Genomic DNA, 15,148 nt, shown 5'->3' on the forward strand with positions numbered 1-15,148 from the left:
AGTAATACAAAAAATTTATATTCAATTATGATATACTACCAAAAATAATTCTTAATATTAGTAAAAAAATCTTAAAAATTATTTACGTACGAAAGTCTGCATTATCTGAACATTATATATATATATATCCGAGTAAATATATTCTCAAAGTTAGACCATGTATATAAATACATATTTACAACAAAATAATTTACTCTCAATATATATTTTCATTTATAGAAATATCTCGATCTAAATTTTTCATTTGAAACATAATTCTTTTGGTATTTATTAAAAAAAAAAGTTTTATAACATTAATCTTTAAGTGGGATATTTATTTAATAAAAAAATGTTATTTTAAAAAGTTACGGCAAACCTTAATGATAAATAAATGTTACTATAAAATTTATTGTCATAAAAAAAAGTTTAATAATTAACATCTCATTAGTTGATTGAAGTTATTATTTCAACGAGCGTGATGTTTAGTTCAATGGCACCACTGTCAAACACCAGTCAAGCGTGAATTTAAAACTAGCGTCAGTTGTAATAAACTAATTTTTTTACTGTTACTCATAATAAAATAGTGAAAATCAATAAATTACGAAATATTAGAAACATTTTAATTATATTATCACTATTACCAAAATTTATTGTTTTACAAAAATAATATACCAGATATATATATATTTTTTTTTATAAAAAATTATATATACTTTTACCTGATTTAAAATTAAATGAATAGGCAATCAAGATATGCAAGTTTAAAAATGTTGAAAAATGAGGCTCCAATTGACCGGCAGATTTTTAATTTTCCAGTACCATTTAAGAGAGATGCAACTCCTTACCAAACATATGATTTCAATAAAATTGTAAAGGAATCATGTTCTTCACATAGTACAATTAGTGGATTGAAGATATCTAAAGTAATATTTATGGGCGATGTTTCAGTTGGTAAAACATCTCTGATAAACAGGTGTGTATTTTTTAATTTTTTTAAATTATTAATTTTATTATCATAAATGTTATTCTTTAATCTTTCTATGATTTCATGATAAGTTTTAAACAAAATTTATCATTTTCTTGATGTATAAACTGAAAATGTCACAACACTTCAATCAAATAAATAGTAGTGTTCAAATTAATCTGAACACAGATCAAGAAATATCATACCTGTATAATTTTTGAATATCTGGTAATTAATATATTCTCTTTTAATCACGTGAATGATTAAGAAATTAAGCGATTTGGCATAGATTCAAAAAGTGTACTACAATTTTTTTTTATTTTCTTCATCATGAAACCTTTAATGATCTGAATTTGTATAGAATAATTCATTTTTGAGAGTGTTTTTGAATTATTGCCCAAAGATTTTTCATGGAGGTGGGGAAGTTTAAGTCTGGGGAGTTGCCTGCCCACGTAAGCGCTAAAGTTTTATTCTTCTAAAAACATTTCCATTTTTTTGGCAGTATAGCAAGGTGTCAAATCTTGTTGTAAACTATGTTACCTAGTGGGAATTAGTGATACAGTTTTGAAACTGTATCACAACCCACTGTGTACTGTAAGTAATGAACGAGGGTCTTCAAATGGAACAAAACACAAGAATGACAGGAGTTTCAATATTTCTCCCTACAGATCGCAGAGCCTGGACAATGTCCCTTACTGCTGTATCATTCTATTATTGGGCAGATTTCATTGGTTATTTAGTGGCGGTTATAAATTTAAAGTATTTATTTATGGATGGATTTGGTAATTTGTGTTCCTATCCGTATGGATTATTATTTTTTTGTCTGACTGGTTTGATGCAGCTCTCCAAGATTCCCTATCTAGTGCTAGTTCTTTCATTTCAGTATACCCTCTACATTCTACATCCCTAACAATTTGTTTTACATATTCCAAACGTGGCCTGCCTACACAATTTTTCCCTTCTACCTGTCCTTCCAATATTAAAGCGACTATTCCAGGATGCCTTAGTATGTGGCCTATAAGTCTGTCTCTTCTTTTAACTATATTTTTCCAAATGCTTCCTTCTTCATCGATTTGCCGCAATACCTCTTCATCTGTCACTTTATCCATCTATCTGATTTTGATCATTCTCCTATAGCACCGCATTTCAAAAGCAAATCTTTTCTTCTCAGATAATCTGATAGTCCAAGTTTCACTTGCATCATATAAAGCAACACTCCAAACATATACTTTCAAAAATGTTTTCTTGACATTTAAATTTTAAAAGTTTCGATGTAAACAAATTATATTTCTTACTGAAGGCTCGTTTAGCTTGTGCTATTCGGCATTTTATATCGCTCCTGCTTCGTCCATCTTTAGTAATTTTACTTCCCAAATAACAAAATTCTTCTACCTCTATAATCTTTTCTCCTCCTATTTTCACATTCAGTGGTCCATCTTTGTTATTTCTGCTACATTTCATTACTTTTGTTTTGTTCTTGTTTATTTTCATGCGATAGTTCTTGCATAGGACTTCATCTATTCCGTTCATTGTTTCTTCTAAATCCTTTTTACTCTCGGCTAGAATTACTATATCATCAGCAAATCGTAGCATTCTTATCTTTTCATCTTGTACTGTTACTCCGAATCTAAATTGTTCTTTAACTAGTTCCATGTAAAGATTAAAAAGTAACGGAGATAGGGAACATCCTTGTTGGACTCCCTTTCTTATTACGGCTTCTTTCTTGTGTTCTTCAATTGTTACTTTGCTGTTTGGTTCCTGTACATGTTAGCAATTGTTCTTCTATCTCTGTATTTGAACCGTAATTTTTTTAAAATGCTGAACATTTTATTCCAGTCTACGTTATCGAATGCCTTCTCTAGGTCTATAAATGCCAAGTATGTTGGTTTGTTTTTCTTTAATCTTCCTTCTACTATTAGTCTGACGCCTAAAATTGCTTACCTTGTCACTATACTTTTCCTGAAACCAAATCGGTCTTCTCCTAACACTTCCTCCAATCTCCTCTCAATTCTTCTGTATAGAATTCTAGTTAAGATTTTTGATGCATGACTAGTTAAACTAATTGTTCTGTATTCTTCACATTTATCTGCCCCTGCTTTCTTTGGTATCATAACTATAACACTTTTTTTCAAGTCTGACTGAAATTCCCCCTTTTCAGAAATATTACACACCAGTTTGTATAATCTACCAATTGCTTCCTCACCTGCACTGCGCAGTAATTCTACAGGTATTCCGGCTATTCCAGGAGCCTTTCTGCCATTCAGATCTTTTAATACTCTCTTAAATTCAGATATCAGTATTGTTTCTCCCATTTTATCCTCTTCAACTTCCTCTATAACATCATTTTCTAATTCATTTGCTTCGTATAACTCTTCAATATATTCCACCCACCCATCGACTTTACCTGTCGTATTATATATTGTGTACCATCTTTGTTTAACAAATTATTAGATTTTAATTTGTGCCCCAAAATTTTCCTCAATTTACCTTTATGCTCCGTCTATTTTATCAATGTTCATTTCTCTTTCCACTTCTGAACACTTTTCTTTAATCCACTCTTCTTTTGCCAGTTTGCACTTCCTGTTTATAGCATTTCTTAATTGCCAATAGTTCCTTTTACTTTCTTCATCAGTAGCATTCTTATATTTTCTTCTACGTTCATCCATCAGCTGCAATATATCGTCTGAAACCCAAGGTTTTCTACCAGTTCTCTTTATTCCGCCTAAGTTTGCTTCTGCTGATTTAAGAATTTCCTTTTTAACATTCTCCCAATCTTCTTCTACATTTTCTACCTTATCTTTTGTACTCAGACCTCTTGCGATGTCCTCCTCAAAAATCTTCTTTACCTCCTCTTCCTCAAGCTTCTCTAAATTCCACCGATTCACATGATACGTTTTCCTCAGGTTTTTAAACCCCAATCTACATTTCATTATCACCAAATTATGGTCGCTATCAATGTCTGCTCCAGGGTAAGTTTTGCAGTCAACGAGTTGATTTCTAAATCTTTGCTTAACCATGATATAATCTATCTGATACCTTGCAGTATCGCGTAGCTTTTCCCAAGTGTTTATTATACTTCGTGCCAAAACTCTATAAGTCGGTCCCCTCTTTCATTCCTTTTGCCCAGCTCGTATTCACCCACTATATTTCCTTCCTTGCCTTTTCCAATGCTTGCATTCCAATCTCCAACTATTATTAAATTTTCATCTCCTTTTACGTGTTTAATTGCTTCATCAATCTAGTGAATATGAGATCATATTACAAGCATACTGGGGTTGTGTAGTGGTGTGAACTCGTCATCACAAATCAGCTGATTTTCAAAGTCGAGAGTTCTAAGGTTCAAATCCTAGTACAGGCAAACAGATTTGAATACTAGATCATGGATACTGGTTTTCTTTGGTGGTTGGGTTTCTGTTTTTTCTGATTGCAACATCTTTCTTAGATAAAAAATATTTACAAAATAAAATACTTGTAATTTTTTTATTTTTTTTTTTAGATTCTGTCACAATGTGTTCGATAGAAATTATAAAGCAACAATTGGGGTTGATTTTGAAGTTGAAAGATTTGACATACTTCATATACCATTTAATATGCAAATGTAAGTTATTATTTATTCATATGGAATTATTTTATAAAAATTTCACAAGTTTATAAACCAGATCGTACTAAAGTAAATTATAATCTCATTATTTTATTTATTATGTATTGTGCAATGAAAAAATTGTTAATTACAATTAGAGAAGATACCAAAATTGCTCTTATTTGTTAACACATGATTATGGGAACTCATTTAGTACATTTACTTCGATGCCTCTTACATTGTCAGTTTTTAAATGTCAGTCTTACATTGTTTTTTCATAAATCAATTAGAATTCCGGAATTATTAAGATAAATCATCTCTTTAAGTATACCCACATAGAGAAATCTAAGAAATATAGATCCAGTTAGAATGAAGATCAAAGATTTTACCGGTTGTCAATCGGTGAAAAATTCACACAGGAATTCTGATAATTTTATTAGAATTATGATGCTTGATGCATCTTGTTGGAATTATCAGATAACATTGATTATTTTAAAGCACGGTTGCAAAATGATTTATTATTTTTACATTCATAACTAAGGTACTGATAGATTAAGGTATTGATAGATTATACAAACTGGTGTGTAATATTTATGAAAAAGGGGAATTTCCGTTAGACTTCAAAAAAAGTGTTATAGTCATGATACCAAAGAAAGCAGGGGCAGATAAATGTGAAGAATACGGAACAATTAGTTTAAGTAGTCATGCATCAAAAATCTTAACTAGAATTCTATACAAAAGAATTGAGAGGAGAGTGGAGGAAGTGTTAGGAGAAGATCAATTTGGTTTCAGGAAAAGTATAGGGACAAGGGAAGCAATTTTAGGCCTCAGATTAATAGTAGAAGGAAGATTAAAGAAAAACAAACTAACATACTTGGCATTTATACCCCTAGAAAAGGCCTAGAAAAGACAAAAAAAAGTAAGAAGTTATATACACTGAAAAGTCTAGTTTAATCTGAACTCGGATCAAAATTACTTATTAGGGCAATTAATTATAATGTAAACTATTAACAAACTAATTAAAACTAAGTTATTTATTTTTTTTTTTGTCTTCAGTCATTTGACTGGTTTGATGCAGCTCTCCAAGATTCCCTATCTAGTGCTAGTCGTTTCATTTCAGTATACCCTCTACATCCTACATCCCCAACAATTTCTTTTACATACTCCAAACGTGGCCGGCCTACACAATTTTTCCCTTCTACCTGTCCTTCCAATATTAAAGCGACTATTCCAGGATGCCTTAGTATGTGGCCTATAAGTCTGTCTCTTCTTTTAACTATATTTTTCCAAATGCTACTTTCTTCATCTATTTGCAGCAATACCTCTTCATTTGTCACTTTATCCACCCATCTGATTTTTAACATTCTCCTATAGCACCCCATTCCAAAAGCTTCTAATCTTTTCTTCTCAGATACTCCGATTGTCCAAGTTTCACTTCCATATAAAACGACACTCCAAACATACACTTTCAAAAATCTTTTCCTGACATTTAAATTCATTTTTGATGTAAACAAATTATATTTCTTACTGAAGGCTCGTTTAGCTTGTGCTATTCGGCATTTTATATCGCTCCTGCTTCGTCCATCTTTAGTAATTTTACTTCCCAAATAACAAAATTCTTCTACCTCCATAATCTTTTCTCCTCCTATTTTCACATTCAGTGGTCCATCTTTGTTATTTCTACTACATTTCATTACTTTTGTTTTGTTCTTGTTTATTTTCATGCGATAGTTTTTGCGTAGGACTTCATCTATGCCGTTCATTGTTTCTTCTAAATCCTTTTTACTCTCGGCTAGAATTACTATATCATCAGCAAATCGTAGCATCTTTATCTTTTCACCTTGTACTGTTACTCCGAATCTAAATTGTTCTTTAACATCATTAACTGCTAGTTCCATGTAAAGATTAAAAAGTAACGGCGATAGGGAACATCCTTGTCGGACTCCCTTTCTTATTAGGGCTTCTTTCTTATGTTCTTCAATTTTTATTGTTGCTGTTTGGTTCCTGTACATGTTATCAATTGTTCTTCTATCTCTGTATTTGAACCCTAATTTTTTTAAAATGCTGAACATTTTATTCCAGTCTACGTTATCGAAAGCCTTTTCTAGGTCTATAAACGCCAAGTATGTTGGTTTGTTTTTCTTTAATCTTCCTTCTACTATTAATCTGAGGCCTAAAATTGCTTCCCTTGTCCCTATACTTTTCCTGAAACCAAATTGGTCTTCTCCTAACACTTCTTCCACTCTCCTCTCAATTCTTCTGTATAAAATTCTAGTTAAGATTTTTGATGCATGACTAGTTAAACTAATTGTTCTGTATTCTTCACATTTATCTGCCCCTGCTTTCTTTGGTATCATAACTATAACACTTTTTTTGAAGTCTGATGGAAATTCCCCATTTTCATAAATATTTCACACCAGTTTGTATAATCTATCAATCGCTTCCTCACCTGCACTGCGCAGTAATTCTACAGGTATTCCGTCTTATTCCAGGAGCCTTTCTGCCATTTAAATCTTTTAATGCTCTCTTAAATTCAGATCTCAGTATTGTTTCTCCCATTTCATCCTCCTCAACTTCCTCTATAATACCATTTTCTAATTCATTTCCTCCGTATAACTCTTCAATATATTCCACCCATCTATCGACTTTACCTTTCGTATTATATATTGGTGTACCATCTTTGTTTAACACATTATTAGATTTTAATTTATGTACCCCAAAATTTTCCTTAACTTTCCTGTATGCTCCGTCTATTTTACCAATGTTCATTTCTCTTTCCACTTGGTTATTATATAATCTAAGTTATTATAGACTAAGACTAAGTTATTATATAATCTTAATTAGATTTGAACCTGGGTTGTGCAGCAACACAGACATTTTTTAATTATTATATGTAGCTAGGTATATTTACAAACCCACCGGGTTGGTCTTGTGATGAACTCGTTTTTTCAATCAACTGATGTCGAAGTCAAAAGTTCTAAGATTCCTGTTAAACGGGGTTATTTTTATAGGATTTGAATACTAGAACGTGTATACCGATGTTCTTTGGTGGTTAGGTTTCAATTAACTACATATTTCCGGAAAGTCGACCTGAGACTGTAGAAGACTTAAATTTCATTTACATTCATACGTATCATCTTCTAAAGTAATATTTTATGGTGGTTCCGGATAATAAACAGAAAAATGATGTATGTACGAGATTAGGTTAGAAATACACTCTATACAATTCCCATGTTAGTTTACATTCGATGATAACACCAACATAACAATTGTAAATTTTAAAAAAATTAGGAAAATCTATTGAATTGTTCAAAAGGTTTTTGATTTTGTAAAACGATAATTTTTTTTTAGATAAATATTACGAAACAAAAGAAGAATATTAAAAAATAAAAACACGACTGCCGACAAAAACCACTCTTTATTAATTGGACGGAGATATATATTATAATGGCGCCACTAGGTTAAAAAATAGATCTAAAATTAGAATATAAGCAAACTAAACCAAACTTGGTTAGATATTTATAATTTTATTGGTACTCATTTCATTAACCTAGGCACATTCAGAAAACTTATGTTTCTGCCTTTTATCAAATTACCTGTCCGCACACCTATTATACTGAAATAAAATACAAAGTTATATCATGTTCTTTTGCACATTTTCGTCTCTTCGTTACAATATATTTTTCCTGTAAAACTCTTAACAACTTGACCGTTAACTTGTCTTACTCATAAGTACAATGTAGTTATTTAACTCGCCACCAGTCGCGTTGGTAATAACTTACCAACGAAGGTGGCACAATTATAATATACAAAATAGTATAATTAAAGAGCGCGCGAGTTACAATTTTGTATATAGTATAATTTTTTTTCAAATTTTTAAATTTATATATATACAGTATATATATATATATATATATATATATATATATATATATATATATATACACTGTAATTATAATTTTAAAAAATAAATAAATAAATAAAACTCACATAATCAGATTAATAAAATTTACTAGCGTAACTCATTAATTCCACTGGAATTCTTCATTCCTCTGGAATCGGTGAAAAAAGATTTTATTGATTGAGTTTTAACAGCATAAAAACACCTATACACTGTCAATATATTTTAATTATCTGCTTAATTAAATGTGTAAAATTTCAAATTTAATTTATTTCACTGCATCTGACTTACAAAAATATCACAATTCTTGATATATCTGAACCATCAGGTTTAACACCTTACTTATTGGTGAAATTTTATAAGAACTGAATAATATAAGTTCGAGATAATATTATCCAGATATGAAAGAGGGGACCGACTTATAGAGTTTTGCACGAAGTATAATTTAGTAATTGCCAACACCCAGTTTAAAAATCATAATAGAAGAATATACACTTGGAAAAAGCCAGGTGATACTGCAAGGAATCAAATAAATTATATCATGGTTAAGTAAAGATTTAGAAATCAACTCGTTAACTGCAAAACATACCCTGGAGCAGACATTGATAGCGACTATAATTTAGTGATAATGAAATATAGATTGGGGTTTAAAAAGATGAAGAAAAGGTGTCAGATGAATCTGTGGAATTTAGAGAAGCTTGAGGAAGAGGAGGTAAAGAAGATTTTTGAGGAGGACATTGCAAGAGGTCTGAGTACAAAAGATAAGGTAGAAAATGTAGAAGAAGATTGGGAGAATGTTAAAAAGGAAATTCTTAAATCAGCAGAAGCAAACTTAGGCGGAATAAAGAGAACTGGTAGAAAACCTTGGGTTTCAGACGATATATTGCAGCTGATGGATGAACGTAGAAGAAAATATAAGAATGCTACTGATGAAGAAAGTAAAAGGAATTATTGGCAATTAAGAAATGCTATAAACAGGAAGTGCAAACTGTCAAAAGAAGAGTGGATTAAAGAAAAGTGTTCAGAAGTGGAAAGAGAAATGAACATTGATAAAATAGACGGAGCATAAAGGTAAATGAGGAAAATTTTAGGGGTACATAAATTATAATCTAATAATTTGTTAAACAAAGATGGTACACAATATATAATACGACAGGTAAAGTCGATGGGTGGGTGGAGAATATATTGAAGAGTTATACGAAGCAAATGAATTAGAAAATGATGTTATAGAGGAAGTTGAAGAGGGTAAAATGGGAGAAACAATACTGAGATCTGAATTTAAGAGAGTATTAAAAGATCTGAATGGCAGAAAGGCTCCTGGAATAGCCGGAATACCTGTAGAATTACTGCGCAGTGCAGGTGAGGAAGCGATTGATAGATTATAATTAAGTAGAATTACTAAAGATGGACGAAGCAGGAGGGATATAAAATGCCAAATAGCACAAGCGAAACGAGCCTTCAGTAAGAAATATAATTTGTTTACATCAAAAATTAATTTAAATGTCAGGAAAAGATTTTTGAAAGTATATGTTTGTAGTGTCGCTCTATATGGAAGTGAAACTTGGATGATCGGAATACCTGAGAAGAAAAGATTAGAAGCTTTTGAAATGTGGTGCTATAGGAGAATGTTAAAAATCAGACGGGTGGATAAAGTGACAAATGATGAGGTGTTGCGGCAAATCGATGAAGAAAGAAGCATTTGGAAAAATATAGCTAAACGAAGAGACTGACTTATAAGGCCACATACTAAGACATCCTGGAATAGTCGCTTTAATATTGGAAGGACAGGTAGAAGGGAAAAATTGTGTAGGCAGGCCACGTTTGGAATATGTAAAAGAAATTGTTAGGGATGTAAGATGTAGGGGGTATACCGAAATGAAACGACTAGCACTAGATAGGGAATCTTGGAGAGTTGCATTAAACCAGTCAAGTGACTGAAGACAAAAAAAAAATTAAATATTAAAATATGCGATTCAGTCAGTTGAAATTAAAAGTAACTAACTATAATAAACCAGATTTAAAATAAATAAAAAAGATTTTAACATTATTTTTCAAGAAAAATCATATGATATTCGAATGCATTGTTATATATTTGTGTATTCCTTTTTTTCAATTATTATTTTAATTTTGGTTTTAGTTAAATTTATAATTAATTTTAATTATTGCATGGTTAATGCTTTTTAATTTTACATGAAATAATAACAGCATTTTTATGATGCTAACTGTGTTAAATTACATTTATTTTTACAAAAAGTCAGAAATACCACTAACTACATTAAAAAATAAACTAAAATTTGTTACAATATTTTTATCTTTTCACCTTGTACTGTTACTCCGAATCTAAATTGTTCTTTAACATCATTAACTGCTAGTTCCATGTAAAGATTAAAAAGTAATGGAGATAGGGAACATCCTTGTCGTTGTTTCTTATTACGGCTTCTTTCTTATGTTCTTCAATTATTACTGTTGCTGTTTGGTTCCTGTAAATGTTACCAATCGTTCTTCTATCTCTGTATTTGAACCCTTATTGTTTTAAAATGCTGAACCTTTTTATTCCAGTCTACGTTATCGAATGCCTTTTCTAGATCTATAAACGCCAAGTATGTTGGTTTGTTTTTCTTTAATCTTCCTCCCACTATTAATCTGAGGCCTAAAATTGCTTCCCTTGTCCCTATACTTTTCCTGAAACCAAATCGCTCTTCTCGTAACACTTCTTCCACTCTCCTCTCTCAATTCTTCTGTATAGAAGCTGTCTAGTTAAGATTTTTGATGCATGATTAGTTAAAGTAATTGTTCTGTATTCTTCACATTTATCTGCCCGTGCTTTCTTTGGTATCATTACTATAACACTTTTTTTGAAGTCTGACGGAACTTCCCCTTTTTCGTAAATATTACACACCAGTTTGTATAATCTATCAATCGCTTCCTCAGATGCACTAAATTACTATATCATTAGCAAATCGTAGCATTTTTATCTTTTCACCTTGCACTGTTACTTTAGATCTAAATTGTTCTTTAACATAATTAACTGCTACTTCCGTGTAAAGATTAAAAAGTAACAGAGATAGGGAACATCCTTGTCGGACTCCCTTTCTTATTTCAGCTTCTTTATGTTCTTCAATTGTTACTGTTGCTGTTTGGTTCCTGTACATGTTAGTAATTGTTCTTCTATCTCTGCATTTGAACCCTAGTTTTTTTAAAATGCTGAACATTTTATTCCAGTCTACGTTATCAAATGCCTTTTCTAGGTCTATAAATGCCACATATATCGGTTTGTCTTTCTTTAATCTTCCTTTTACTATTAATCTGAGTTCTAAAATGGCTTCCCTTGTCCCTATATTTATATAATAATATAGTTTATTAATAAATTAATCGAATTTCACGTAGTAGTGGCGAAGTATATGTAAAAGAAATATCATACATAATATGTACATTAAGTTTATTATTGTTTACTTATATAAACGGAATAACATCTTAAAATATGAATTTTATTACAGATGGGATACAGCCGGTCAGGAAAAATTTCGTTCAATAGCTTCCTCTTATTACAGAGGTGCTCATAGTAAGTATGAATTTCACCAATAGGAAATAATATTGCATGACAACAGATCATGACTTAAAAAGATGCTCTAAAAACCTTTTAAATTATTGGTAAAAGTCTAAGGTTTCACAAATTTCACGATTATTGCTTGTGTTTTAATTTATAACTACCAGTTTTGTTTTGTAATCTTCTTTTAAGTCTTTAATTTTGTTTTTATTAGATTAATCATTTTGAAATGTATCTATTTTGACCATAGTCAATCAATCTGTATTCTTTATTAACTCTGTTTTTTTAATTATAACATTTTTCCTTGTGTACTTGTTTTTATTAGCATGAGACTGTTGAAAGGAGTATTTTGGTAACCCCTTCCTTAATATCTTAACCATATTTTATATTTCAAATCATATATTAGTTTACTGAATGAGATTCCTGTTTGCCAGCACTCTCTTGTTTTTTGTTTAGCCTCCAGAACCATTGTAAAGGTTTGTTATGTATGAAGTGTAGTCTTGTACAGTCTCAGTTCGACCATTCCTGAGAATATGTGTGGTTAATTGAAACCCAACCATGAAAGAATCTAGTATATAATCTAATATTCAAATACGTATAAAAAAAAATTTGGCGTTACTAGGATTTGAACGTTGGAAATCTTGACTTTGAAAACAGCTGATTTGCAATGACGAGTTAACCAACTCGACCAGCTCAACGGTTAATACTAACACTCTGTTTTTAATTCTTAAACCTTCCATTCTTTATTTGTTATTATACCTTTTTCCTAGCTTATTATTCATATTAAACATATTATAATAATAAATACAATTATAAAAATTAAAAAAACGCGAGTACCAAAGAATAAAACAAAAGGTATGGATATAAAGTACTAAACATAAGTTACATGTTGTAGAAATATTAGGCATTTAAGGTTGTTTAATGATAAAATCTAATGATTTCCAAAGAAAGTCAGAGCAGATAAATGTGAAGAACAATACAGAATAATTAGCTTAACTATTCATGCATCAAAATTGGTACAGAAGAATTGAGAGGAGAGTAGAGTAGAAGTGTAGAACACAGATTTTGTTTCAGAAAATGTATAGGGACAAGACAAGCAGTTTTAACGCTCATATTAATACTAGAAGGAATATTAAAGAAAAACAAACCGACATACTTGGCGTTTATAGACCTAGAAAAGGCATTCGATAACGTAGACTGGAATAAAATGTTCAGCATTTAAAAAAAATTAGGATTCAAATACAGAGATAGAAGAACAATTGCTAACATGTACAGGAACCAAACAGCAACAGTAACAATTGAAGAACATAAGAAAGAAGCCGTAATAAGAAAGGGAGAAAATAGGAGGAGAAAAGATTATGGAGGTAGAAGAATTTTGTTATTTGGGAAGTAGAATTACTAGAGATGGACGAAGCAGGAGCGATATAAAATGCTGAATAGCACAAGCGAAACGAGCCTTCAGTAAGAAATATAATTTGTTTACATCAAAAATTAATTTAAATGTCAGGAAAAGATTTTTGAAAGTGTATGTTTGGAGTGTCGCTTTATATGGAAGTGAAACTTGGATGATCGGAGTATCTGAGAAGAAAAGATTAGAAGCTTTTGAAATGCGGTGCTATAGGAGAATGTTAAAAATCAGATGGATGGATAAAGTGATAAAGTGAAGAGGTATTGCGGAAAATAGATGAAGAAAGTAGCATTTGGAAAAATATAGTTAGATAAGTTTATAATATAGTCCTTAGATGTGTGACCCAACCATCAAAGAACACCGGTATTCATGATCTAGTATTTAAATTCGTATAGGATTTGAATGCTGGAACTCTCGACTTCCAAATCTGTTTGATTTGGGAAGATGCGTTCACCAGTAGACCAAACCAGTGGATAATTTTTTTGGCACCTAACGAACCCAAAAAACCGGATGGAAATTTTCTGGATGTTGGTGATTGTATGCACATGTGTGTGTGTGTCTTTGGTTTTGGTCTATAAATCACCTTATATCTCCTAGAACGACAGGACCGATTTTTATCAAACTCAATGAGCTTATATATGGGGCATTGATGATGTTAAGTTTTCAACTTAAAAACCTCTACAGCCTCAAGAGGCTGTAGAGCGAGGTTACCCTCAGTATCTTGACATTTCACTTAATTAATGACATATTTTTTTCTTAGGCACATTTTCCTAAGGCGGTATTATACTGAAATGGAATGACTAGCATTATATAAGGAATGTTGGACAGATGCAGCAAACCAGTCAAATGAGTGAAAGACAAAAACGTTACCACTTGCGCAACAGAGGCCGACAACGAAGAGTTACAGCGTTCAAGTCCTAGTAAAGCCAGTTTAAACTGAAAAAAATTAACATACCTTCAATATCAGTAATATATGAATAATATAAAATAAAGTTTGTTATTAACAAGTAAGGCTACATTATTTTTGAGCACTAATTTTTTAGTGATTTCTGAAGAGGATATTGTTTGGAATTATTCATCAGTCTATCAGACTGTGTTTGCTGTAAATTTGGATGTTAAAACAAACTAGTTAAAGCTAATCAGCATGAATTTCAGACATTTAATACAAGAGTCATGCCTTCTGAAACTCTGTTATTGTGGGTTAATAATAGTAGGAAGAGAAAACAATACAAGATTCAAAACCATTAGGATGTCCTTTTCAGTCTATATGCCTGAAAATGAAACTGTGTGCAAGCTGCAATCGCTTAAATTTCATCAAGATCAGTATTCAGACATGAAATCAAGTAATGATTTCTTCTTTATTTTGTAGAGTCTTGTGAAGCTATAATTTCTAATCATTCATAAGTGTTTTGGTCTTTATTTCTTTAGTTTTGAATGATTCATCAAACGATTGACATGTCTTGTTTTAGTAGGATCCTAAAAGTTAACTTATCTGAAGTTTTAAACTACGTATTAAATCTTTACTAATATGAATTTATATGATGTATGGATTCTAAAATATTACATTGAAATGCTATTAATTTAGATAAATTACAGCCTAACCTATAAATATTTTGTTCACTTCATTATTCATGCAACTGGCAATTCTATAGGATTCATTAGCTGAACAGTTAAAATGTATGGCAATAATTGTACAGTCAGCTTGATGCCATGGGAAATATTCTCAAAGACTGTCGAATTCTGCACGTGTAAAAACTTCATTCGTATAA

At 31.0% G+C, this 15,148-nt stretch overlaps 1 protein-coding gene across 1 annotated transcript in view; it reads left to right on the forward strand.

The window, feature by feature from the left end:
* The first annotated feature begins 746 nt into the window (after positions 1-746).
* LOC142322779 (ras-related protein Rab-34-like) overlaps positions 747-15,148 on the forward strand; it is a 31,443-nt gene continuing 17,041 nt past the window's right edge. Inside the window, exons 1-3 of the mRNA XM_075361854.1 lie at positions 747-952; positions 4,440-4,541; positions 11,922-11,986. Coding sequence (XP_075217969.1) covers positions 747-952; positions 4,440-4,541; positions 11,922-11,986 — 373 coding nt within the window. The remainder of the gene's footprint in view (positions 953-4,439; positions 4,542-11,921; positions 11,987-15,148) is intronic.

Source organism: Lycorma delicatula, chromosome 4, assembly GCF_047948215.1.
Source record: "Lycorma delicatula isolate Av1 chromosome 4, ASM4794821v1, whole genome shotgun sequence".
In the NCBI taxonomy this organism is placed as follows: Eukaryota; Metazoa; Arthropoda; class Insecta; order Hemiptera; family Fulgoridae; genus Lycorma; species Lycorma delicatula.